At 53.4% G+C, this 27,550-nt stretch overlaps 1 protein-coding gene across 2 annotated transcripts in view; it reads right to left on the reverse strand.

The window, feature by feature from the left end:
* Positions 1-2,067: 2,067 nt before the first annotated feature.
* Positions 2,068-27,550, reverse strand: part of PLEKHB1 (pleckstrin homology domain containing B1) — a 40,094-nt gene continuing 14,611 nt past the window's right edge. For both annotated transcript variants that reach the window (XM_006028063.2, XM_025209393.1), the window contains exons 5-7: positions 19,373-19,412; positions 10,959-11,061; positions 2,068-6,766 (exon numbers count right to left, since the gene is read on the reverse strand). In XM_006028063.2, coding sequence (XP_006028125.1) covers positions 6,630-6,766; positions 10,959-11,061; positions 19,373-19,412 — 280 coding nt within the window. In that variant the 3' untranslated portion in view covers positions 2,068-6,629. The remainder of the gene's footprint in view (positions 6,767-10,958; positions 11,062-19,372; positions 19,413-27,550) is intronic.

Genomic DNA, 27,550 nt, shown 5'->3' on the forward strand with positions numbered 1-27,550 from the left:
GGGTAGGTTTGCCCTCTGTCCAGACCAGGCCTTCATGACCCCGGCCCCCTGGCTCTCCCACTGGCCTGTTGTGGCCACCAGCACTTCCAGGCTATGAAATGGGGGCTCTTCCTCTCCCTCCTGCACCCTCTGTCCTCTCCTTGGTTTGGAAAGGAAGCAATCCATCCTCCTTCCTGCCCCTGGGCTCCAAGCTGGCATCTCTGATGAAGCCAAACTTGCCAGGAAGCCCGGTGGTGACTTCCCTGAACTTCCTCAGAAATGAGGCGTCAGGCTTATCCAGGGCAGCCAGGAGGATTTCCATCTGCACCCGGTAGCTCCGATCCTGCCACCAGCCCAAATGTGTCTGATGGTTGTTACGGGGCCCAGAGGAGGCAACCGCTGGACTGACACTGGCAGGTGTAGGTCCTGTCTAGTGCCCAACGAGTCTGTGCTCCTGGGGTCTCCCCACCAACAGGCTTCTTGGGTGACCCTGCACAGTGGCTTGCTCTGTCCATGCCTTGGTTTTGCTAGTGCAGTTGCACTTAGGAACATGGGCAAGTTGGGCTGGAAGGGACCTCATGAGCAAGGTCATCGAGTCCAGCCCCCTGCTCCGGGCAGGATCATCCTTGACTATAAACCATCCCAGCCAAGCGTCTGTCTAACCTGCTCTTGAAAGTTTCCAGGGATGGAGACTCCAGAGTCCAGTGCTGGTCCAGGCCTTGATCACCCTCGTAGTCAGAAAGTTCCTCATCTCCCACCTAAATTTCCTCTGCTGCAGGTTGAGGCCATCGCACCTAGTCCTGTCTCCTACAGCCACAGAATAAAGGCCTTGCAATATGAATTGCACTTTTATTTTTCTGTCGTCAAAAAACAAGTGAGATCTGGCATTTTCTAGGGGGTCCTTGAGGCTGGAAAGGTGGAGACCCACTGCCCTAGGGCTGAGGAGCGCACTTGAAAGGTGTGTTGAGTTTTTCTTACCTTCTAAGCCTACTCTCTGATACCCTGATTGAGCAATGTGGGAAAGTCCAGGGGGATCACAACCTTTGCCCCTTGTTCATGACCCTGGGTTGAGAGCCTCTGACTTATTTGCCCTCACCCTTCAGCTGATGGGTGAGCAAGCGGAGCAAGGTGGCAGGCTCTTCTGTTCATGTGGATAACCGGAGCTCTTGCAACAGCTAGCAGAGTTAGTCATTGACCACTAGAGTTAGTCATTTGGTCACTAGGGTGGCCAAAATTTGGAACGGGCTCCCAAGGGAGGTGGTGCTCTCCCCTACCTTGGGGGGCTTCAAGAGAAGGCTGGGTAGGCATCTGGCTGGGGGCATCTAGACCCAGCACTCTTTCATGCCCAGGCAGGGGGTCGGACTCGATCTGTTGAGGTCCCTTCCCACCCTACATCTATGAATCAGTCACTTCACCTGCAATATAAGGGCAGGATTGGGGTAGGGCTGCCTAGACAGGATTGAGGATACAGCAGGTCCTGGACGGAAGCTAGGGGCAGCGAAGCGGAGCTCTGTTGCAGTCATGAATTGCAGATGGTGCCGTCTCTGGGGAGGGAAGCTGGACACTCATTGAAGCACCATGCTGTGCTCAGGACAGGTAGGGATTTGGCCCGTTCACCACAAGCGGGTATCGGTGGGTCTCTAAGGAGGCAGCTGTGTGTTTCCTCCTCTCCAGAGTCTTGGAGGAGTCTTCAAAGCGCTCTACCAGTAGCTTCAACCCCTTCCACCCCACAGAACGGCGTCCTTTATCAGCTCATCCTGAGCAGCTGGACTCAGGCCGTGCCATTACCCTGCTCCCTACAGAGCTTCCAACGTCTGTTTGCATCGGTAACTAGTTGGTGGAAATAGCGCCCAAGAAGGTCGAGTCTGAGAGGCTCAAGGCAATAAGCAACTCCATTAACCTGGTGTTCAGCTAAGAATCACGCTGCGGCGGGGAAGAAGCGCGTCCCAAGATCTCCTTGCCTAGACGACGAGTCTATCTTGAATCTAATCTTGAATTCACACTACTCGCTGGAAACTCCCAATGGTGCCGTGCTCACTCCGACCCGACGCAGGAAAAAGAAGCCACACGCTCCACAACACATAGCGAAGAGTCACCTTTTATTAGATTTTTTTTTTTTTTAAATAGCCTTTGTTCTCCAAAATATACACAAATTTAGTGAATTTACAGCGACGGCAATGCAGCAGAACTCTGCCCTGGGAGACACACATGCACACACACACAAAAGAAAAAAAAAAAGAGAAAAGGACGTGGCAAGAAAACACCAGTATCTTGGCATTAAGGATGCTACGATCTCCTATTAAGGAAAGCGACTGTACCCATGAGAACTGAACCGAAGTGGGTCAAGATACAGCTGGACAGAAAGGCTGGCTAAATTTCCTAGCAACAGCAAACGGAAAGGTGGGAGAGAGCAAGCAAAACTCCTGTTTCAGTCGGTCCGAGTCGCTGGTAGGTGTCCCCCACAATCTGTAGCTCTCCCAGAGTCAAACTGACTTGAAGAGGCCGTGGTCTATATGTTTTAGGGCCTTTGTGCCTCTTGAGGGTGGGGTACGGAGCTTGAGACGCCCCCAGAGGCTCGGGAGCATCGGCCTTGCTCAGGGTCGAGGCAGGCAGGGCGTTGCTGCACCGGGGCTCATTTTACGTGATGTTCACAGATACCGGCTGCTCCCTCCTCAGCCCCTGATGCCACGTCCATGGTGGGGTCCTTGGCCCTGACCATGCCCCAGCCAGCCAGCCTCTGGGAGCCCAGAGATCTTGGGGTGCCGATGTCGGCTCCCCCCGGACCCTGGTCTGGAGGAGAAGGGGAAAGTCTGTCCTCCTTTTCCTCCCCTCCCAAACTGCGCAGGTCGCAGTAGAAATGAACCTTGTCCTTTGCTCTACCAACCCCCTGTGGGCAGGCACGCCTTCAATCATCTAGGCCAGGGGTGGGCAAAATGCAGCCCGGGGGCCGGATGCGGCTTGCCAGGCTTTCTATCTGGCCCACGGGGCCCCTAAAAAATTTAGAAAATTAGTATTTATCTGTCCCTGGCTGCCTGTCATGTGGCCCTCAATGGCTTGCCAAAACTCAGTAAGCGGCCCTCCACCCAAAATAATTGCCCGCCCCTGATCTAGGCTCTTAGCCACAGACAAGGAGGTGTGATGTCCACTTAAGTCCATAACGCTGCCGGCGTTCCTGCGCCACCGTGGTACGTGCCTCTGTCTCTCCTAAAATGAGCTTGCAACGGCTAAGACTGCTTCTCCTCACTCTAACCGTGTCTGCTGGTGTAGGCTTACCTGCCTGACTTGCACATAAGGAAATCACTTGCTGGACCGTGTAAACTGTGCCGTCCATCCTCTTTTGGGAAAAGATCTACCACCAGTTGAATGCTACAGTGTGTTGCTGCTGGGAGATGCCTCTTTCCCCCACAGAGAGAGAGAAGGTCTTGCAAACCCAGAGGGGCTGCTCTGAAGTCCCCGGAGCTGCTACTGGGGTGACAGACTGGATATCCAGCCCAGGTGTCTTTTCACCGGGGTGGCAGACATCCAGCCCAGATGATCCCTGATAGCCTTGTAGGAGCTGACAAAAGAAATAACTCCAAGGGGGGCTGGGCCCGTGTTAATAAGCACCCTTGGGGCGATGCCCAGAACCAGGGTGTATTAGCCCCGATGGAGCGGGAGATCACGTGAGGTGCAATTGTAGGAGGGATCATTAGTGGCTGGGATTAAGGTCTGGAGCTCTAGAGAAACAGCATCAGAGCCCCGGCGGTGCCGGAGACACAAGCAGAAGGCAGTTGCGATGCAGCGCTGTACAATGCACCAGAGGATCTTGGGGCAAAGGCTTGCTACTGGATTGCAGCGGGGTCCTGGAAAACCCGAGGGGTGTAACCACCTCCTCTTCCTGCCCGCAGAGGGGGTAAGAGATGGAGGAAAGTACGTGGTGTCAGGCCTTCTAGCCCCCACCTCTGCCATTGTGCAGCGCGCACCTGCCTCTTGAAATGCAAAGTGGTGGCGGGTGAGCTGCGGTCCCTCCCTGGGTGCCCCCTCCTCCAGGCTGGGGGCACAGGGAAGGCATCCTGCCAGCCCCCCCTACTCACTCTGTGCCCTCTTCCTCCTCCGCTCCTCCCACGCACCGAGGGTCTGCATCAGGCCCTTGGCTCTGCAGAGTTGAGCGCTACAGCGTGGAAGTGCTCATCTGCTCAGGCAGCAAAAGGGGAGAAGCCAGGTAACAGGAGAAGCAGAGCAAGCCCCCTTCCCCCTCCACCCCCCATTAGGAAGCCTGACCCCTTCCATTATAATCGTTTTGGGTCACGCTTGGGGATGCTCATGCTCTTCTGGGGCTGCATTTGGGAGTCTACTTGGAATAAGAAGTTTGCAAAAGACATGGGCTCCTCATGTAAAACAGAAACAAAATCCTGCCGCCACTGAACCTGAACGTCCTCACGTCTGGGTGGAAAAGGTGCAGTGGGGCAGATGTGCTGGCGGAGAAAGGCTTTGAGGGGCCTGAGGCTTGGGCAGATGCCAGCGTGAGGTGCAATGAAGGTGTTGCTGGTGAGGCAGGCGGAAGCCAAGGACAGCGGGAAGATGAGCGGCAAGAAGCTGTGATGGAGGGGGCGCAGGATGGGGAGCAGCAGCGGAGGAGACTGGGACCGAGTGGGTGAAGAGTGGGCTGGGAGCAGCTGGCGAGGGAAGAAGAGCTTGGGGAAATGTGGGAGGCCGAGGGAAAGCAGCGGGGGCGAGGAGTGGAGAGTGGGCAGTCTTCTTGCGCTGTCCTCGAGAACCACGGAAAATGCAGCTTTGTCAGAGCACACGGAAAGTAAAGGAGTGCCGGACACCGAGTCAGTCTGGCCTGGCTTTGCCCTCTTTAAACACTTTGTCTTTTTAACCTTGGGAAATCCTCAACAAAAAGCCGCAGCAGAAAACTGTTCAGGAGAAGCACAGGAGCGACCAAGTCCAGGTGGCCTTACGGCCTTTGCTGTGCCCTCTTTGCCCATGCATGGAGTGGGTGTTTCTACATGGTCAGATACCCTTCCTCAAGCACACCATGCCCCTTTTGTGCTGCCTTTGGCCCGGATGCCAAGACCTCTATCACGCGAGCTATACTGCCGACTGTCCAAAAACGATGATATTGTGCTGATTAAACAGTCTGTGATCTCTCTCTCTCTCTCTCACAGTTGTCTCTATACACACATGCACACACCAATCTGTGATGTCTCACACTCGCTCTCACGCCCCTGCTCTACTGCGGGGTAGCGTTCTTCTGCCCTGGGGTCCTCTTATACCCATGGGCGATCCTCATGAAGGAGCTGACATGAGGTCCCCTCTTACTGCAAGGCCACCCAAGTGCACGGGTGGAGGAGGCACGGGCAACCTTGACTGCCGCCTGCTCCCTGCTGCCACCTCAACGTCCTTCAACCCCCATTTCCATCAAAGAAGCTGATGCCTGCAAGCCGCCCTCACCCAAGTAGTGGCCCTGATTGTAACAGGCGGCTCCTCTAAGGAAGGGCCACAGTGGGACAAAGCCTTGGTGGCACCTGAATAGGGGTCACTGGCCTGTGAAGCTGCAGAGCAGCAGGAGCCTGCGCCTTTCCCTAGTCTTCCTCCTTGCAAGGACCTTGCTGCTGGCAGAGAAGGGGCCTGGATGGGAAGAGTCCCCTTCCAGCCCTCCGGGGTCTACCACAAGGCAGGACAGCATTTGCTATCCCCAGATGCTCAGGGAGCACCTGATGAGGCTTGGGAGTCCTGTAGGGAGTCCTGTGCTGTAAGGGCTGAAGGCTAACCAGCAGGCCAAGCCCTGGGCTTCAGCACCGAGGAAGGACAGGGGGGCCTCCGTCCTACTGCAGGTCACTTTTTTTTTTTTAAATAGGTTTGATGCAAGGGGCGTGCGATACATGTCGCACACGCGTCCCTGGAAATGTGAGGCACAGAAGGATTTGGCTGCGTTGCGTGTTACGTGACACACGCCAAAGGCTTCTGCTCTCCGCTCTCTGTCAACCAGACTAGCTAGAGGCACAGTGCCTACAACCAGGCACCCGGCACCCCCCGCCTGGTGAGACGGGACCCGTGTTGCATCCACAAGCGAAGGCTCAAGCTCTGGGCATGGAGCCGTGGCTTCCTACTCAGACTGATGCAGGGCGTTGCTTGCATCCGATCCAGAGGGAGCGCTTGCTACTTTGTGAGTGCCGGCATGTAATGCAGAGGTCTGGGACCCCAATGGGCTAAGCAAGGCTGGACCCTCGGGCGCTGCCCCACTGCCTCCCACAGAGCTGACCTGCTGAAGATGCAACCCCATCTCTGCTTCAATCCCCTCGGGGGCAGGAGGGGAAAGCCCAAGGTCTGAAGAATGGAGGAGAGGCAGGGGCTGGGAAGCACAAGAGACCACGCTACTTCCCTGGGAGAAGAGTATGGATGGGAAGAGCCTGCCTTGGTCAGCCTGGGCTGGGGACACCTGGACTCTGCCGTGTCATGTGTGCTGGGGGAATGAAACGATTGCTGGCCTGGGAGGCAAAGAACAATTTATGTTGCCAACGTGCCTAGTCGGGAACGGCAAGCAAAGTGCAGCAGAGTTACTCGGGGGGAGAGGGGAGCCTTACAGGGATCTACGTTACAGGCAGCGCCCCGCCGGCCTCCTGGAGAGAGCCCCGGTCCCGCGCAGAAGGTGGGAGAGCCTCCGCTCAGAACCAGCACGGCATCCACATGAAGGAGCCCAGGGCAGCCCCCGTGGCAGCCCCGGCCAGCAGCCCCAAAGCCATGTGGTCTCCCGACACGCGGTAGGGGTCCTCGCGGACGATCACGTGAGTCACGCCGGGCGCTGAGGGGCATAAACACAGAGATGCAGGATGAGCAGGGAGGACAGTGGCCTGGGGAAGATCCCTCCTTCACCTCCAGCCTGGGAGCGGAGGGAGCCCCCAGCCCATCCCAGGGGGAGCTCTGCCTCTGAACGGCCCGGGGTCCCTCCAGCTCTCAGTTCCTGGGAGAGGTGCTTGGGCAGAGCGGGCAACTTGGCTTCTCTGCTAGACAGTGGCTTTCTGGGGGCTCCTATGAAGACCCCTGTCTGACTAGTGACCTTCTTGACCTACTCTTGGATGGTGGCTTTTTTGAGGCTTGGTTGGTCAACTGCTTCCAGGAGCTGGCAACCTGGGAGCAAGCGGGTCCAGAAAGGATCTGCACTGGATCCCTGTATTGGGGGCTGGGAACTCCTCCTGGGGCACTGCGCGCTTGACTGTTGCTGTGTGCGGTACTCAGGGCTGTTAGGCAGCACCGCGCTGGTCCCAAAAAAGCAGTGGTGGTGAGGCTTTGTCTCTCCTTCGGCTTTGTGGCCATATAGCGAGTGCAACAAACCCCTTAGAGCAGGGAGGTTCCTGCCCAGAGGACCGGCAGGATCACCCCTATCCAAACCATCCTAGAGGCATCCATAATCTATCTTCTTAGTAAACGTACTATCAACCCTAGCATAACACAAGACATCGCACCCAAACCTGCCACAGGTAAAACTGGGGAAATACAGTTGCCGACATCCTGCTTGTGCAAAAGGTTGATACTATAAACTTAAGATATCCCAGGAAGAAGGCATGGTCCCTGCTACAGAGGAAGGCACCCCCCCGGTCTGCATCAATCTGACCATGCTTTTCTGGACAAACCCATTGAGTGGTTCAGTAATGACTGCATCCAGTGTGCCCTACGCCGTGTAACTGGTGTTGTACGGGACAGCAAGGGAAATCATCCATGCCGGTGAGAGCGCTCTTGGCTGGTCGCACTGTTCCATGCCGGGGCTTTTGTCCGCGCTGCTGTGCTGGTAGATGACTGGAGCGGGGCGCATTGACATCACCCTGCGGTGACGTAACAATGCGCTACATCACCGTATGGCATGCTACGGCAACGCAGACACATAGCAATGCAGACATAGGGCAATGCAGGCACGTCACCCGAGAGGCACACTCCCTGGGTACAGTGCACCACTATGGCGATGTAGCAGCAAAATCTACCCATTTGCCACGTGCACGGAGCAGGACGGGCAGCTACATGAAAGCATGCAACTAAAGCATGACGATATATAGACGTGTCTGCACAGACCAGACCTGGGCAGGCAGGTACACAGCCATCTCCCCCACGTGGTGTTAGGACACATTTGTTCTATGCGGGGGGCCTGTCTCTGTGATACCTTTTTTAAGACTAGAAGGGATCTAGTGTGATCTGGTCTGATGGGTACAGAAACGCAAAGTGACTTTACCAAGGTTGGCCACGGTTGAATGGTAAACCAGGATTATAACCCAGGTCCAGGCTCTAGCTACATCGTGGCCTCTCCAGGCTAGGCCGAGGGGAAGCTTTGGCTCTCTAGGAGCCGAAGCCACGGTGCTCTGGCTGTAGGAACATTTATAAGCAGGCTAACAGGAGGGAAGAGACACTTATGTCTCTCCCTCAGGATACATTGCCCTGCCTGGCTTTTGCGAAAATGGCTTTGTGCGTGCAGGTTAATAACGGGGAATCTGGGGCCTTCTTCCAAAGTGCCTCAATAGGGCCCATTAGCCAAGAAGAATTCAGCTCTGCTGAGCCAGGCCTTGGGCCCAACCGCCTGTGAAATCGCACAAAGGCGCCGTGTACCCGAGCCGCGGGTGCAGGGGGAACCAGAGCTCTCGGCAATGAGCTTGCACAGCCTCATGCGAGGCAAAGCCGGTGAGCTCTGGGCTTGAAGTTGTAGCAAAGGAAGTGCAGGTTGGATACCTGGCAATACTTCTTCGCTGCAAGACTAGGGAGGCAGTGGAATAGACGTCTAGGGAGGGTGCGGGCTCTCCATCGCTGGGGGTGCTCAAGAAGAGGTTGGACAGACACTAGGCGTAGAGATGCCCATGTTTTACTATGGGGATTGGGCCATGCCCAGGGCTTTGCTGGTTGCTCCCATCCCCTTGTCTGCCGCATGTTAGGATGCTTTTAAACCTTCCTTGGAGGCACTGGGTGTTGGCTGCAGGCAGGCCAGGCTGTGCCAATGCTCCTGCTGGGACCAAACCCGGAGGTTCCTGGCTAGAGGGTCTTGCCCCTCCGCTCAGGGTCAGACCGACGCCACATTTGGGGTCAGGAATGAATGTTCCCCTATTGTCATGTTGGTACAGACTGTGGGGGTTTTTGCCTTCCTCTGTAGTGGGGGCACGGCCTTTACCTGGGAGCTCTTGAGCGTATATTAATAATATTGCATAGAAGCAGGATGTTGGCTGCCGTGGTCCCCCTGCCTTACCAGTGGCAGGTTCAGGTGTTAGGTCTGTGTTGCATCAGGGCTGATGGTGTCTTATGCAGAGTTTAGATGATGGATTACATGGGGTGGCTTGCACGGGACTGACCCTGCCTCAGGCAGGGGGTTGCACTAGATGTGGCCCCTTAAGGTCCCTTCCAGCCCCACTTCTCTGAGATTCTTGTATCACCGCTGGGGACCCCGCTCCCCCAAAATGCAAGCAAACCTGGAAATAGCCAGCTCGGGTCAGGCTCCCTGAGAGCATGAAGGTTTAAGGCTGAGATCTGGACTCGTTAGGGGGGTGTCAGATGAAAGGGGCTGGAGACCCAACGTCCCAAATTGGGACGACCCTTCAATCAGCCCCCTTTCCCATTTTCTCCCCCACCTCTGCAGTGTCCCAGTGCAGACCCTGCCTCCTACTCCATCCCACAGGGATGCAAGAGCCATGTTTGCACATGTGCTGACCCCCAACAAGCGCCGGGGCAGGTTGGGATGGATTTGGCCATGCACAGGCCGAATCGCCACAGCCTGGCACTGAGTTGCCATCAGCTGCAGTTCCGAAACGGTGCCGCCAGATGTCACCCCACCATTGGGGATGCGACCAGCTGAGCTGAGCACAGAGCACCAAGGGGCTTTGGCTCGTTAGACGCCCGGCAAGGCTGGACCAGGACAGGGAGACGCCGCCTCCCATCCCTGGCCTCTGGTTGCTAGCCACAGACTCCTCTCACGACCTCGGTTCCTAAGCTCCTGGTCACTCAGCTGCTTGCCCATCCAGTGGCCTGTATGCAGCGAGTTGGCTGGGTCTCAGCCCAGCCTCAACCAGGCATCTGTCTGCATTGCAAAGCAGCGCCTCTGCAGGCACCTGCTAAGAGCTGGTCAGATTATGTGGAGCAAATGCCTCTTCCCTTCCTTCTAGGCCAGGGGATGGGTTAGCGAGGGGTAACCCTGCACTCTTACTACCTCTTATGGCACGAAGAACCAGTTTTGGGCTTGACAGCTGTCGGTCTCTCTAGGTTCACTGTTAATATTTTGGCACCTCGCCACATATTAGATGCCTTAATCTGCAGAGAAGGCATATAAAGGCCATATAAAAAATCATGAATAAAGTGGCATTAACACCACGAGGGGCCATCTGGTTGCCCGTCTCCCATAATTCCAGTCCAGGACGTGTCAACACAGCAACCATCCAATTCCATAAAAGGCCCCAAGCCCTTACAATGCAGGAACAGGTGAAAAGGGAATATTATGCTTTTCAAATGACTTGTGCAGGTAAATACCGCCAGAAAGTGCCAGAGGGCTGCAGCAGTGACATGCACTTGGGAGCAACGCTCTTGCTGATTTCTCGCTTTTCTCCAAATAAGAGGGATGTGGATTCTGTATAACCTAATCCTTTTTATCATGGTATCTGCAAGGGTACCACATAACAACGGGATCTTTTCTCTTTTCCTGGGTAAGCTTAGTCGGGGACTGAATTCAACCTTGTTGCAAAAATCAAGTCCCCTTCACTCCAGAGTGAATTGAGCGTCCTCTCGGCTCCGGGAAAAGTGAGCAAAATCATCCCTCAATTGAGGATGTACGGGGTGGGCAACACTGCCTTCTAGAGATGGGAATTGGATCATGTAGCAGACGGACAGCAAGGGTGTCTGGGATCTGTTCCACATCCTCCATGTAAACTCCAACTTCTTAAGTCTAGCCCAGTAGCCAAAGCCCGTCCCCCCACAAAATCTGGACCCCTAATGATCAAAGCCAGGGGGAGAAAGCTGTGCTGAAGCATACATACCGCCGTACTGGTGGCCGTAGTACCCAGATCTGATGTACATCGCCTGGTGGGAATCCAGGGGCACCGTCTGGTAATAGTCATCATAAGGGTCGTAGACATGGACCTAGGAGGGAAGGACAGCACCGACATTGGGAATGACACCAAAGTCACTTCTTCTCCCAGCGCTCTGCCTTGGTTGGGCTGCCAGGGAGCCTTGATGCCTTTCCTGACGTGCCATTGCAGCAGGTTACATTAACTTAGGGTAACCAGTGACTCTAAGGTCCTTTCTTAGACCAGGCCTTGTGTGTGCAGCGCGTGTGCCCATGCGTGCATGCACACCCACCCCCCAGCACACAGCATCTGCCCGCACAGAGACTGCAGCCAAGGCCAAGGCTGGGACTATAACCATGTTGAGAGAGCTCCATGTCCTACACCTGGCCTCAGACAGTGTCACGGGCCTCTGTGGCCTGCATGTTAAGCAAAAGGCTAGAAGAAGCTCGGAGGAGCTCCATTAGTGCAATGAGTTTAGAGGACTCAGGGAGCAGGTGCAGTTGGGTCTCAGAGGGTGCAAAACATGACGAGCTGTGAAGATGTTGAACCCATCTGGGCAGATAAAAGCCACCCCCTTCTGACCACATGCCCCTGTTAGAGCTGTGATGGGAGATCGGCACAGACCTCTAGTCCTGTCCTGGTTTTGCATCCTTGGCACGAGTGGGTGTCTGTGCAGACTGCCAGCTCCGCTCCAACCCATTGCAGCTCTAGCTAAGCCACCTCGCTGAGCCAAGGGAGCAATTCTAGCAAGTGCAGCCCAGAAAGGGACCGTGCCAGCATCAGAGACAGGCTAGCACCCCGACCAGTCCATAGACAGGGCAAGGGTCCCATCAGTGCTTTATTCCATGGGTGCACCAGGCTGGGGGCTGAGTGCCCTGGCACAGTGGGAAACAGCCATAATGTTATGCTCTGTCCCAGCCCCCTCGCTCCACTCCTCATTCCTTCGGGCCCAACATCTGTCCAGCTCAGACTGACGCTCCTTCCCCGACCCCAGCCACCGAGCAGACGGGGCACGGAGACACCCCAGTGAGCCCAGCCAGAATCGAACCCAGGCGTCCCGATTCCCACCGCTCATACCCGGCACATTGAACACGTGGATTAGCTGCCTTATGGTGCCGGCTTTGCCGCAGCTTGGAAACAGAGAGCGCGGCTGTTCCCTTGCACCTGCAGTTGTAACCTAGCAAGGACCCCTCTGGCTGCTGTTTTTTGGGTGATGCCTTCATCCATTCGCTGCTTTGGGATCCGATCTTACCCCCAGTAAATCTAACAGGGAATTGTGCCATAGGTTTCAATGGAAATAGGACCAGATCCAGAAGCCCTTTTTTGGAGGGACACCTGCGCATTAGTGCAATAAAGGACAGAAATGTTTCCAGGGGCAGGAAACCCATTTCAAATTGGTGTAAGATCTCGGATCATTAAGAAGCTTCCTGAGCAGACTTAAAAATGACAGATAAAGACATGTTAATAGGAGGGGCAGAGCAGGGAGTTGCTCAAAAGCCAGTCCCACGCTCTCCAGAGGCCTCACCCCAGAAACAAGCAGCTCGGTAAAGAAATGGAATCAAATTCCCAGGACAGGCTGTGCACGAGAACGTAGGAAATAAGTGCTTCACGGCTGCCGTTAACACAGGCTGGCTAATTGGGGTGGGAGTGAAACTGCACCCAGCTGAGGAGTCCAGCGATGCAGATGCTGTGTGCTGGGGGGTGGGTGTGCATGCCACCTGTGCCAGATGAGTAATGGCAGGCTGGTCCACAGGCCAGATCCCATTCCTGGGCCTGATATGGTGCATGGAAATTTGGTGGCGGGGGAGCAGTGACAGTGCTAATTGCCGCTGCTCTCCTGCCACCAAATTCCCAAATCTGCGGGAAGCCCGGTGGGCTGGAGGATATGGCTCCCTGGGTTGGAGCTGGCCCACAGGCTAGGGCTCGAGCACCCCTGCTATACAGGAACATCCTACGCGTGCTGAACAAATGCACATCCTATGCGGACCCCAGCACAGGGCTTGCTGGGATGTGCTGGCAATGGGGTAGGGCTAAAGCCTTTTGGGCTCCAGGCACTCTGGGCCAGCAGAACAACTCACAGGGGCCTGCTGAAACCCACCTCAACTTACAGCAGCCCCAAGGCTGCTCTACTTTGTGCTGAGGACCGGGCAGGGGCAGAACTGGGTTTGGAATAAGGGAGGGATAAACTGTGGTTTAAAAGCATTTGGGGGCCTTGCCCTCCTTGGTGCACATCTCTGAGTCGGGACCTTCGAATTCAGCCTGGCTTGGGAACGCTATGGCAGGCAGCCCCCCGAGTGCAGTTCGACTGCCAGCATTTTGCTCCTGGCAGGGAGCTGCTGGTGGGGAATCAGACCCCCTTGCGGTGGAGACTGGGTCAAAAGTGAACCTGGGAAAACAGGCATGAGCAAAAGCTCTGTCCTTCCCCCCCCAGCCTTGGCAGGACCTTAATGATGGGTGTCAGGGGCTCGGCCACCTGCTTGTCGGACTGTAAGGACATGCGTTTCCCCCAGAACAACACATCTGCATGCTGCCGTACCTAGCGTGTTTTACACATGCGCTCTCAGGGGAACGCAAGACTCCTGCACCGCACAGCTCGGCGCTCTGCTCCAGGCTGGCCAGGCAAACAGACTCCATATCCACAGCTAAAAAAGCCTGGACGCCGGGCCCCAGTCCTATCAGGCTTTCAACCTCCCAGATGAGAGGTGCATCCAACGCTTCATTATCTTGCCCGGCTGGAGGGAAACCAAATCACTTCACTCAGCCCAGCAGGACAGGGCCTAATTAGCTGCTTCGCATGTTAACGGGGCAGCTGAAAACTCGGCCTCTTGCTTGGCGCTAACTCGAAGAGGTCAGGGTGGACAAAGAGAGGCCGGAGGACGGGACGACGATTCAAACGGCTTGCATTTCTGCCCCCCACCTCCTCCTCTCCACAAGACGAGCGGGCAGGAGCCAGAGGCACTGGGATGCCAGACAGGCTCTGACACGGAGTGGGAAGGGGCAAGGGCCAGCAGGAGAGAAGCGGAGGTTGGACTTTTCATCTCCGTGCTGCCTGCTGACCGTGCTGCATAAAGAGTCTCCAGCCCCGGCTGCTTTCTTTCTTTGCTTTGTACAGAGGCACGGCTGAGATGCACCCTCCAGCAGCCACAAAGCAAAGGACAGCTTACGACCTTCCTAGAGACGAGGGCACCTTCTCCAACTGGGCAGAGAATCCCCTCTCAGCGGGCTCCCCGGCCCCAATCCAGATCCCGAACCGGCTTCCCTCTCACAAGGCAGCGTGCGTGCAGGCCTGACCTTGAGAGCGCCGGAGAGGACTGCAAGGGCAGGGCTGGAGCGGCCACGCGAGGACAGTCTTTGCTTGCCGTCTGCCTCGCAGTCCCTTGCGCAGCATCAATCAAAATGCTTATCAACCTCCCAGCCCGCGCTGACTCCTTGCCCCAGTCGCCTGCGTGTCGTAATCTCCTTCTCCCACTCCGCTCGCTCGATAGACAATTAGCGCTCCGGCGGCTCGGGGTCCAGGGCTGGCTCTCCATGCACAGCAAGAAGGGGAGAGGGTAGGCAAATCCAAGGTTATCTGCCTCTCGTTCTTATTCACTTTAGATTTGCACCGCTCTTGCCTTCAACTTATCGCCGTCGCCCCGGCTCTGACATGCTCCGGCTTCCTTCTGGCTGGGTTTTGCACATGAGGCTGTCTCCCTTCCCGAGGGCAAGCCTGGGCATGGGCATAGCGAGGTGGGCTAGGGAGTAGGGAGCTCCTTGAGGAAGGGTGAGACCTCCAGGATGTGGTCAGGTTGGCTCAGATCCTTTTGGGTATTTGGGTGGCATCAGTGGGAGCTGGGCACACTGCTGTGTTTGCAGGAGATCCTGTGTGGGGCTGTCTTCCTGCCCTCATCTGCACATCTCAGTGGGTTTCACTGGGTGGCATCCAGTGACTCCCTAGGTGCCTCTGTGGAGCAGGAGGTGCCAGCTGGAGCCCTCTACTTGGTGTCTTCCCTTGGTTTTTAGCCTGTATCCTTCACTCTGGTTCCTGCTCTGTTGTTCGTTGTCCCAAGAAATCTCTTGCACACTTAGTAGCTTCCCTCCAGCTGTTGAGGGGCCTTGCAGCTCCTGGGGAGCCTCGGCCTGCTGTCACAGCACAGCAGAGAGGCCAGGCTGTGTCTGCAGACCCGGCCTGGCGCCCCTCTGCCTCGGCGCTGCAGCACAGGAAGAAGCGGTGGAGCTTATTGGGGCGATGAGAAACGCTACGGCAGATGGCTTGAGGCTTGTGTGCGGGTGTGGGTGCGGAGCAGGGAGTTTCCTGCCAATGACTTGCCGTGCAGCCTTGGTCCAGTCACTTAATCCTCTCTATGCCTCATCTGTGAAGCAGAGAGCCCCGGTGGAGGTCCTGGTGAGGCGGGATTCGCCTGGCTGGGAAGGAGGCTGCGGAGATGTGCAGGAGAGCGGGTCTCTCTCTGCTGCTTCCTTGCCGTTGGGTGCGGTCGGGAGCATCTTCCTCCTCAGGAGACAACAGGAGACGAAGGGCCTGGCCTCCTCTGACAGCTCAGTACTGGCCGTGATCTGATGTGCTTGCCGGCATGCCCGGCTCCTACTAGTAAGGTATAAGGAAGGAGGAATGCACAGCCCCAAGAAACGCGCTGTTGTCTCCTCCTAACCCCCGATCGCACTGCCCTGGGGCCGTAGGACAGAGCCAGGAGCCGGAGGCGCTGTGGCAGTAACGAGTGTCCCTAGGCAGCACGCTCTCCTTCCCACGGTAGAGTTTGTCCTCCACTGCACAACAGGGGAAACTGAGCCACAGATGTGTGATGCCACGGGCAAAACCAGGACAAAGCACGTGGTTCCTAATTCCTGGCCTCTTGCTCTGAACTCCCTCCTTCATTTCAGGTCTCCTGCCTCCTACCACCCTGCTCCCATCGCAGATATCAAGGGGTCCGCCTTCCTTGTGGACTTCAGACTCCTGCTCTTCCCAAAACTACCCCCTACTCCAGGCGCATGGACCCCTGCAGCATCCAGTTCCTCCTCCCCTGCCCGTTGTCAGAGCACAAACCTTTCCGCAATCCTCAGATGTGGTGTGACCCAGGGTCTCTTCTCCCCTCTTCCATTAACCTCTAAGATGCTATATCATGCACGTGGCATCTTCAGAAAGCCCCACCGGCACTACTGCTCGCAGCTTCCATGAGAGACGGCACCCCTATTTTATGAAGGGGAAACTGAGCTATGGGAGGGAAAGGGTCTGTCCAAGGTCCCAGAGCAAATATAAGGCAGAGGAAAGAGAAAAATTCAAGCATTCCTACTTAAGTCCCCTTTGGGCTGGGGGCTGGACTCGATGATCTTCCGAGGTCCCTTCCAGCTCCAATGTCTATGAAATCTATGAAATCTATGAAGTCCTTGCAGGATCGGGGCCCCACGACCATCCGTGGCCCCTTTGATGCCCACGGTAAAGCTCCCATTTCCTGCCTAGTGCAGGGGGGCTGGACCCGATGAGCTTGCGAGGTCCCTTCCAGCCCCCTACAATCTGTGAATCTATGAGAGCTCCCCTTCACAGATGAGCAGCAGGCAGCAGAGATCAAATCCTGGCTCCACGGTTCTGTGCCAAATACTTGCTCAATTTTTCTTCAGGCAAGGTGCACTGAGAGGACCCCAGGACATGGCCCATGGCCTTTTTCTCAGGTTAAAGAACCAGTTACGCTAGTTGCCAGGATCACACGACTTCCTTTTGCAAAGCCGGCACTTAGACTTGCTTTCGCCAGCCCCTCGTGGCTTCGCAAAATCTACTGACAGCAGTGCGGCGCGTTCCCTGAACACCTCGGCCGAGTCCAGAGGAAGTGCATCCTATTTGCGTGTGTTTGCTCTTCCCCCGAACTCCCTTAGCTTTAGCTAGTGATTTGATTTTTTTGCAAAGCAGTTGTACAATAGGAGAAAGCAAGCAGAGCCCAGGAGGGTCCCCCGCACTCTGCCGCATGCACTACAGAGCCCCCGCGGGAGGCAGGACGCGCAGGCACCAGCCCCCGCGTTCACAAAGGACCTTCTCCAATTTATTCTCCGGCACAACAAGGAGGAGGCTGCCGCCGCTTCTTCGAGAGAAATCCATTTAGCGGGTTCATTTGGAGAGGTCAGCTCCAAAAGCCACTGCTAATTCCATCCCCAATTAGCAGCTTTCGCTCCTCGGAGAAACGTGCCTTTCTGAACGGCTGTCAGGCCAGCGTTGCGAGAGCACGCACGCTCTCCGTGCGCTCTTCACGGTGCTACTCTCCCCCAGCAGTACCAGGCAGTTTGATTTTCCACTGGCACTTGACAAAGCAGAGGGCTGGAGCCACCAAGCTTAACCGTGCCCCCCCACCCCACACATCTTTTCTCTTCCTAAAACTCGCCACAAACCACCAGCTGAAGGGATGCAGCCTTGGCTTGCCTAATACTGCTGTAGCCTTTCCTGAGGCCCCCAGCAGCCTTCTCAGGTCACATCCTCCCTCCAGCTCCAGGCTTCGATCTGTTGAATTACTTCTCAGGCCAGCTCCCCACCAGACATTTTTGCTGGTGGAGCAGGGCGCGACGCTGCTAAAAGCTCCAGGGCATAGGCTTTCTATGCTGCTAAAAGCTCAACTGCATAGATTCAAATTGTGGACAAAGTGCTTTTGCCATAGAGCTTATTTCTGGCTCTGAATCTGCCTGAACTGTACCAGAAAAAAGCCTTTTCCCTCCCCGCAGTATCAGCTGTATCTGCCTAAGGTCTGGCAGCATAGCTAGAGCAGTGGAGGTGAAGCCCCAGCTGTCTCAGCCAGTGGTATTCAAACTGGGGCTACGTGGTGTTTTCCCTGCATTTTAATGAGGTGGTGGAGCTGATCGGTCAATGCGCAGTGAGCAATGGCAGATTTTGGTGAATGTGCAGAGATGCGCAGGTAAAAGGGTGCGTGGCCCCAAAAGCTTGAAAGCTGCTGCAATAGCTGCTGCCTTGCAGATGGTGGTCTTCAGTGAAAGAGTCCGCAGGAGTGAGATCAGGCGTCCAGTGCCAGCAGCCCCCGAACTCAAGGGGAAATTCTTGTGCCCAGAAAAGCAGCAGCCCCCGTTGAGTCTCTTTGTGGTGGTAGTGGCAGAGAAAGCAACATCAGGGAACCACAGCAGCTAATGAAGCCATCGCTTGCCCTCTGCTGTTAGCACACACGGCTGGCAGGGCTCTGTGCCCCAGATTTCAGCAGTGGACCCCATCTCTTAAACCCCCAAACCCTCTACAAGCCCTGCAGGCCACACAACACTGCTCCATGGCCTGGATCTGGCCATAAGTTTGACGCTCCTGGCAGCAGAGAGCCCAATCATGATGCTGAGGTACTAGGTGCTAGCCCCACCATGTGTGCCAATCCCAAAATGAGGTGGTGAGGGGCGTCCCTGGCACTGTGCTCACGACCCAGGTTTCCAGCACGCTCAAGAGGTTTCCCCAAGGGCAGTGAGACTGAGCATCCTACTGGCACAGTGAAGACAGGTCTTAAGCCGTGATTGCCGCTCATGCAGTTAGCTCGGGTACCAATACCAGAGTAACTGCAGCATCATAAAGCACCAAGCAGGGTGCAAACCCACCCAGGAGCCCCTGCTTAAATACCCGGGCAGCCAGACAGCACTGAGCTCCACGCTGGTAGCAGTATCTGGGCTCCTTCATTTTAAAGCTAGCTCAGGTATGTGTATGCACACCCAGCAGTCACATTTCAGACCACACCAAAGTCAGACCCTGGGACTTCATTGCTTCCCCCACCAGTACTCCTAGTTAACAAATAATCAACTTCCCCTCCATGGAGATGAACACCCTTGGGGTCATCTCAGACTGACATGCCCCTTTAGTCAGCTATTCAAGTGGCAGTGTGGGGTAGTGGGAAGGGCACAGTCAGGAAAGACCTGGGTTCTCTTTCTGACCGTGTCCATGAACAAGTTGTTCCCTCCACACTTTGGCTATTTAGGTTGTAAACTGTTTGGGGAAGGGCCTGTCTCTTATTGTGCAATGTAACGGTGAGCTATAGTGCATTTGCTATTCAGGGCCTGCTTTCAAGCCCACCTTGGAGATTCGTGTTGCCCGCAGTGGGCTGTAGATCAAGCCATCAACTGCCTCTGAATCCCATCATCTCTGCGGCTCTCCTTGAAAGGTCATCTCATTGCCCAGCATCTCTGTAGGACTGAGGGGTCTGGAGTGAAACAGAGGTTGCCCCCCACTCCTGGTGTGATTACAACCTCTAGCCATATTCTGGGGCTGTGTGATGCCTTTTCCATGCAGCCCGCGACTGTGCATCTCTATGGAGCGCCTCTGCAGAGGGTGTGCGGGAGGCAGGGTGTGGGCAGCGGTGGGATGTGTCTATTTACAACATATAAAAAAGCAAAAGCCACGTGAAATGGAAGTAGGACCGACTCACCGGGGTGGCCTTCGCCTCCAGCACCGCCATCTTCCAAGCGCTGTAAATAAAACAAAAAAAGGACAAGAATTTGTAAGGGAAAAAAGTGGCTTTAAAACCACCCAGAGCCAAAGCACCTTCTCAGGTCATCCCTCTGGTCTGTCTGCGAGGAGATTTGCTTAGTGAGCACTACAGCAACCAGGCTCTTTCTTGGGCAAAGGGGCAAGAACTTCCCACGGGCCACCGAAGTCCCCCGGGACCTGGGAGGAGACCCGGTGATCTTCGGAAAAGGTCCCGAGGTTGTGAGTCGGCCTCTGGCTCCTGCTTAAAGTGACGTGGTGGAAACTTCGGAGTTGGTCCCTGTGGGTCAAACCAGGACCCAGTTTCCCAAACAAGAGTTTTGCTAATGGATGGTCCCGCAAACACCATTCAGAAGCTGGAAACCCAGCTGGGTTTTTTACACCCCAGACCCCTTGCCCATGATGATCTGCTAATGGCATCGGGCTGCTTTTGGTTGCTGAGATGAGGGCGGAAAACCAGACCCCAGCTTGGCCGCCAAGCTATGCCAGCTCTTCTGAGCTGAAAGGACTCAAGGACTCTTGTGCTAATAAGATCAGGAGGTAAGAGCTGTGCAGACAGGGAGCACGGCTCTTCAGGAAGGAGGTGCCACTTTTACTTCGCCGCGTGTCTGATCCTACCTGCCCTCCGAGGAGAGTGTTTGATCTCTGATACGAGTCCCAGCTAACAGAGCATCCCAGGATCTCCGCAGACAGGCTGAACTGAACGCAAAGCTGTGGCTTTCGAAAGCGATGGTCCTGGCTGCTAGACTGCACAAGATGGTCCCTAATGCTCCTGTTATGAATCAGGGTCTGAACCACCTCTTAAACCAGGTCGCACCGTGATCTCTGATCACCACGGGGCATACTTGGAGTAGAGGGCAACCTATGTCCCGAATTAGGGAAATAATAAGGGAGATCGATAGCCTGCTCATATGGATTAAGTGAGTACGACCTTGCTCCCACTTTATGGAGTTCACTTCCTGCTTTGGGAGCTCATTTTAAGTTGGCCAAGTTCCCTGCGGGAGGTCAAACTAAATGGCTTTTCCAGCGGACCCATAGCTCTCTCTACAGGATTTATATGGCCCCATTTCTGCAGTCTCCGAGTGCCATAATCTCCAACATGAGAAAAGTCATATAACATCCCTATGAAGCAGGGTGCTATTATAGGCAAGGAAACAATGTGCAGAAAGGCTGAGCAATTTACCCGAGGCTTCACAGGATGGCCACGAGCCACCAATGCAATGCAAGTGCAAAAAGCAAACGTGATTTTCGGGTATATTAGGTGGTCATGTCGCTCCTATTTCACAGCCCTGTAGACAGTTTTTAACTCATTCCACAAGTTATATTTATTTTTGCTTCAATCTTAAATCGAATAATACAGCCCTAGGTCCCCAGCATATTAGCAAAGCTTCTAGTTTGTACTTACCTGGAGAAAAATGTGTTGTGTTATATGTGACGATGCACCTCACCTTGTGCAGCCCCCTTTTCAAAATCCTAGATCTGCCCGGGGTGGTGACAAGGCAGGACTAAGACTATTGTGCGAGGCATCGGGAAGACCCCATATAGCACACGACATGCAGGTCAAGTCACCAATGTTCAAAAAAACCCACCAATGTTCAAAAAAAAAAAAAAAAAAGGATGAATTTAAACCATACCAAGTTCAAAGAAGGGCCACTAAGAATGGAGACGTTTTTTTCAAGATGAAAGGAGCTTGGCTTGTTTAGTTTAGCAAAACAGTCTGATAGGGAACCTGATCCCTCGTGATCCTACCATATGTAGGGTAACCATTAGGGAAGGTGAAAAAAGACACCCCTGGCACAAGGCCAAATAGCTACAAACTAGCTATGGATCACGGTATGTTCTCGAATCTAGGATGACCCCAAATTTAAGACGACCTCCCTCAATAATTAGATTGCATACATGGAAAATGTATCAATTTGTTAACTGTACAACACGAAAAAGAAAGAAGCCAGACTCAACAGCGACATATATTTTCTAAGCCTTTGCAAGAAACACAGCTTCATTCCCCGAGGACTAAACATCTACAATCCCCTGACTACTACACACAACTCCAAATATGCTTTGCAGCTGTGCAGAAGAACTTCAGAGAAAATTAGAAATCATCTACTTCACCTAATCTACTCCAAAAGAGACCAACTCAGGAAGGAAATCGTCATACACTGCGACAACTTAAAAGATAGAAATCCATGCATGTTCCCTGACAATATACAGCGGATACAAAGAGACTACGAAAAACTTTCTACAGCATTCATCCTACACAAAAAGAAGAAATGGAACAAATTGCTCCAAGAACAAGCGCCCCAGCCACAAAACAACCATCAGAGGAACAACACCAACACCGTACAACCTTCCAACCTCAGACTCGATGAAACTGCAAGCAGCAACCAACCCACAAATATTATCAATCTCTCCACACACACGCTTACCAAAACTGAAAAATCTGTCCTTTCTAAAGGCCTAAATTTCTGTCCGACATATTCAGATCCCTGAAGGACATTGAAAGAAACACTACATACTCTGACCTCTGACTCATAACAACCTCTCTCTACCAGAGAAAAAGGCCATAGAATCTCTAAGATCTAACCACCAAATAGTAATAAAACCAGCAGATAAAGGAGGAGCCATAGTCATCCTAAACCGTGAGGATTACATAAAGGAAGCCAACAGACAGCTCTCTGACACCACCTACTACAAAGAACTACAAGAAGATCCTACTCCCCTTTTCACCAAAAAACTCAACAATACCATCAAATCATTTCCACCAAGATTACAAGAAAAACTACAGACCTTGATCCCCCCGCTACCTAACCCAGGGACTTTTTACATGCTCCCTAAAATCCACAAACAAGGGAACCCTGGCAGACCTATCATATCCAACCATGGGACCCTAACTGAGGAAATATCAGGTTTTGTTGAATCCATCCTAAAACCGCTTGTCACCCACAGAGCAAGTTTTGTCCAAGACACCACAGACTTGCTACGGAAACTTAAAAACATAGACCACCTTCCCAGGAACACACTCCTAGCCACCATGGACGTTACCAGCCTATACACCAACATCCCACACCAGGATGGCATCCATGCCTGCCTTACATATCTACAGGAACAAGATTACAACCCAGAATACAGACCCAAAGATATCACTGAGCTTATACACTTCATCCTCACACACAACAATTTCACTTTTAATAATCAACACTTCCTCCAGATGATGGGAACAGCTATGGGCACTAAAATGGCCCCACAGTATGCCAACCTTTTTATGAGCCACCTGGAAGAAGACTTCCTCAAGAACTGCACCATCAAACCCTTGCTGTACTTACGATATATCGATGACATCTTCATCATTTGGAGTGAGAACCTGGAATCTCTACTTGAGTTCCACCAGAAATTCAACAGTCACCATCCCTCCATCCGACTTTCTTTAGAATACTCCAACACCAACATCCCCTTTTTAGACACAAGGATCAGTATCCAGAAGGGTAAAATACAGACCACAGTATACAAGAAACCCACAGACCAACATACATATCTGCACAGAACCAGCAATCACCCGAAACACACCAAAAAAGCAGTGATATACAGCCAAGCCCTCAGATACCACCGCATCTGTACTGAAGAGAACACCCGGGATTGCCACCTCACCAATCTTAAAAAGGCTTTCACCCAGCAAGGACACTCCTCCAGAGAGGTAGATCGCACGTTTGAAAGAGCCACCTGGATACCACGTGAAGAACTGCTGCAGTACAGAAGAAAAACACCCACAAATCGCACACCGCTGGTTATGACCTATCACCCATCCCTTGAACCTGTACGGAAAATCCTCAAAAAATTGCAACCCATATTAGAAAAAGACCCTATTCTTAAAAAGATCTTCCCAGAGCCACCCATCCTAGCCTTCAGACAAGCACCGAACCTCGCCAACCTCATCACCAGAAGCAAACTTCCTCAAGCCCAGAACACACCAAAAGGATCCAGACCGTGCCATGACAAGAAATGCAAAACCTGCCCCCACATCTCCACCACCCCCACTATTACTACACCCCACAACAGAGCCATCAGCATCCCAGGATCTTACAGCTGCACCTCCAGGAATGTAGTATACCTCATCCAATGCACCAAGTGCCCTGATGGAAGATATGTAGGAGAGACCAGACAACAACTGCGCACCAGAATGAATGCACACCGGAAATCCATCAAAGACAGAAACACCCAATTACCGGTGGGGGCACATTTCTCACAGGAGGGCCACTCTCTCTCCAATCTCTCAGTCCTGATCCTCAAGGGAAACTTACACAGCACTTCCCAGAGACGAGCCTATGAGCTCCACTTCATCAACCTGCTGGATACTAGAGATCAGGGACTAAACATAGACATTGGATTTTTCATACATTATAATCTGCCTGGCAACTGACTCCCCAGCCCAGCCCCTGGCTTCTTTACTTTTCACCCCATCCAGGAAGAGCACACACCAACTGCTGCAGCTTCCTGAGCCCGACGAAGGGTTTTTGAACTCGAAAGCTTGCTTAATAACTATTCCCCAACTATTTGGGTTGGTCTAATAAAAGATATCAAATTCACCCAAGGAGCCTTGTCTGCCTCAATTTGTTAACGTTTTCCATGAACAGACTCTAATGATTGGAGGGTTGTCTTCAGTCCATACCCCCGCACCGCTGCAGGGGGGCAGGTGGCATGGGGAGGTCAAGCAGGTTGTCTCCTGCTTATGCCTGCCCCCTGCCCCCTCTGCCCCCCACTCTCCACTGTTTCTGCAGGGTGCAGAATCAGTGGGAGGATGGATGGGGAGAGGCAGGCAGCAGCTGCAACTGTGGCTCCAGCCGCCTGCCCTCCCCTATTGCCCTCATACTTGATTCTAAGACTAGGAGCTCCCTCCATGTTAAATGGTGGGGGGGGAGACCTCATCTTAGAATCGAGTAAATATTGTAATTTAAAAATAAATTCTTCAGATGTCTAAACTTATCTGAGAGGTAATGTTTTGGACTGATCTTCCAAACAAAGCTATAGGGCCAGGAACCGGCATCGCTTTGAGACTGAAATGGAGACGCTTGTGGCAAGGGTGGTCGACCAGAGCAGGGGGGTTGGGCGCACCTCTCGGTGGCAGTGATGTGGAAGCAGGCGCTTGCAGTCTGCAGGCTAGGTGCAAAGCTAGTTCTTGCAGAGGAGAAAGCGACTGGTATTCCCCTCCCTCGTGGCTTTTGCTGGTTACCAGCTGGGGCCAGGAAGGATGCTTTCCCCCCTCACAAATGCAAATGGCTTTGGGAAAGGAGAATTGGGTTTTGGCCATGGCAAAGGCTGGGAGGTATTGATTGGGATGCACCGATGCTCCTGCCGGTACCAGAAAACTCACAGGTTCCTGGCTGTAGGGTTTGCTCTTCTATTGGGGTCATACCGCTCTCCAAATCTGGAGTCGGGAAGAAAACCAGCCTGTGGCAGAGTTGGGGGATCCATTCTGCATCTCCCACCTCCCATGGTAACCCCTGGTCCATCCTTCCTCTTGACACAGTGGAATTGGGGATTTGTAATGCTCCTGAAGTTATGGAGCCTCCTTTTCCTAGGCTTTCAGGACAGAAGGAGGCATCAGATCAGGCAGCCGGACATCTCCACATTGCAGGCCATTACATTGCACTCAGTTACCACTCTGCTGAGTCCAATTCATTGAGTCACATTAAAGGCTAAACGGTTGGGTGCCACCAGCAGAAGACAGGGGAGCCCCTTCCTTCCAGGCCCCAGGGATGACAATCCGCTGGACGAGGAGCGGGGGAAGACACAGCCACCAGGCCTCTAAGAAAGTGGCTTCTCTGTGCCACCTCTGGGCACTGCTCCACCCTCTCCTGCTATGATCCATGCTTCAGAGGAAGGTCGTGTCCTCCTAAATGCACGGGGCCAATTGCAGGCAGTGCGGGGGTAAATTCCTTCCTGACCCCTGGAGGAGCACGGCTGAAGCCCAGAAGCATGAGATTTAATTGGTACTGACTGGGTGCATCTAGACGTGCAATTAATGCAAATGAATAAACTCCAGTGTAGTTTGTGCCACAGTGTATTGCTCCCGGGTACCACGTTTGTACATGTGCCTGCGAACGCAGTACATTGAGCCAGGTCAGAGCAGCCCTGGTTGGCAGAGGGCCTGGGGGCCAGCCTGCCAGCATGGAGCTGCTCCAGCCTAGCTCAGTGTGTTGCGGAGGGGTTGGCTGCGGCACAAGGACAGCTGGGGCAGTGTCTACACATGCAACGCAGTGGAGTAAATAACTTGCCGTACTTGTGTCTGGCAGTACTATCCTACGGCGGAGTTAATTAGCTTACTCCGGCCTAACAGTACCACACACGTAGACAGTGACACTTTACTAAAGAGCTAATTAGTCAGCTCCACAGTAAACATCTCATGTACAGTATTGCCAACTTGCATGATTTTGGCCGTTGGTCTGTGTTTCAGGAATGTGAAAACCATAGCTCTTTCTTTTATATAAGTATATATAAGAAAGAGCTATGGTTTTCATATTCCCAAAATGTAGACTTTAAGAGCAATGCCAAAAATTGTGAAAGTTGGCAATACTGCATGTAGACACGCTCGCTGAAACTAGCTTTTAGTCATCTGATGCCAAAGGACAAGACCCGTGGACAGCTACAACCATACCCTTCTGTGATGGCTTCAGAGTCAGGAAATAGTTTTGGCCAAAATGTTAGCCAGCAAAAGCCATGTGTAGGGACCCAAGCAAATTTAGCAGGAGCTGCCACTGCCCCACACCACTTAAATCAGGCTGCTCTGAGGTCTAAATGTGGGTTTAGGGGGCCACACTTTCAGGACCCAAGTCCTTTTTTAGCTTCCTCTGTAGGTATGCACCACCGGGCTGGCAAATGTTAGTGCTCACAGGAAAGGCAATGAAGCTGGGGTTGCCCTGACCTATCTCCAGACCCCAGCACCCAGCAGTGTTCCCCCTGCCCTTTGCTTGCTGGGATGGATTGATGCAGGTGCAAGCCAGGGTTACATTGCCATCACACTACTGGCTGTTGGCTGCATGACCCGAGCCAGGTGTTTGCCATCCCTCCCTGCAAGTCGAATGCTCCCTGGCAGCCCCCGCTAAGCTCTATTTAATTCCTTGCTAGCACACCCTTGGGAGCCGCGTTGCAGTGAGTGACGTCTTCTGCTCATGTCTTGTCCATGATTATCCCCTTTAAGAGGATGTAAATCTCTTCCCTTCTTACCTAGAAAAAAGGAAGGGGGAAAATGCATGCCGGAGGGGTCAGTTGCAGAGAGGGCGTAATTCAGCTGCAACACATGGGTGGCGTGGACCCGAGATGAATTTGGCCTCAGTGTATTTTAAATGGACATCAGCTATGTGAGCAGCATTATGCAGCGATGGGTAATAAGGCAGGAGCCAAGACATAGATGTGGCCCTAGAACGAATCCAACGGGATGCTCTTCACTGCGACTCACAGCTCAAGTTCACCAAACTACGACATTGCCCTCTCCCGGGAAGAAAGCTTGAATTGCTTCTTGTGACTTGAGATCTGGTAAAAGATCCTTCCCCCCTTGACGTTTGGCTCGTAGCAGGGCCGAGAGGAAAACCAGGGTCCATTTTTTGTGGTGGGGAACGGACAAACTGACTTTTTCATTTAATCTGCACGTTCGTTTTCTTGACAAAACTAACTTTGGGTTTTAAATTTGGAGGGGCATTCTCCCCAGTGTAGGGTTTGGTTTTTTTATTTTTCCTTCTTTTCGGAGGAGACAAGTAAAAGTGTGGGGAAAGTAAAGAGGAAAGGCAAGCAATAAAACCTCTTCATGAGTAAAAAGAAACCCAAACAGAATTTGTCATCTGAATTTTTCCATTAAGACCCCTTTCAGCCCAACACAAATCTTTCTGCCAACTTGTGTATATTGGTTAAACAGTAGGGTTTTGATCTGCCTTTCAGAAGACCTTTCATTCTACTTTCATGCTTTAAGTGGCTCCTTCCTGCTCTAAATTACTTTAATTAAAACCCCAAATGGCCAGTAAGATTTTCCATCTCTCTCGGTGCCTTTGCTCCCAAAGTATTTTACAAATGACATTTCTGAACCAACAGCGATCTGCAGGGAGGAGGGTATGGGCCTGCATGGTAGCAGGAA

This window comes from Alligator sinensis, unplaced genomic scaffold, assembly GCF_000455745.1.
Source record: "Alligator sinensis unplaced genomic scaffold, ASM45574v1 scaffold594_1, whole genome shotgun sequence".
NCBI classification, from domain to species: Eukaryota; Metazoa; Chordata; order Crocodylia; family Alligatoridae; genus Alligator; species Alligator sinensis.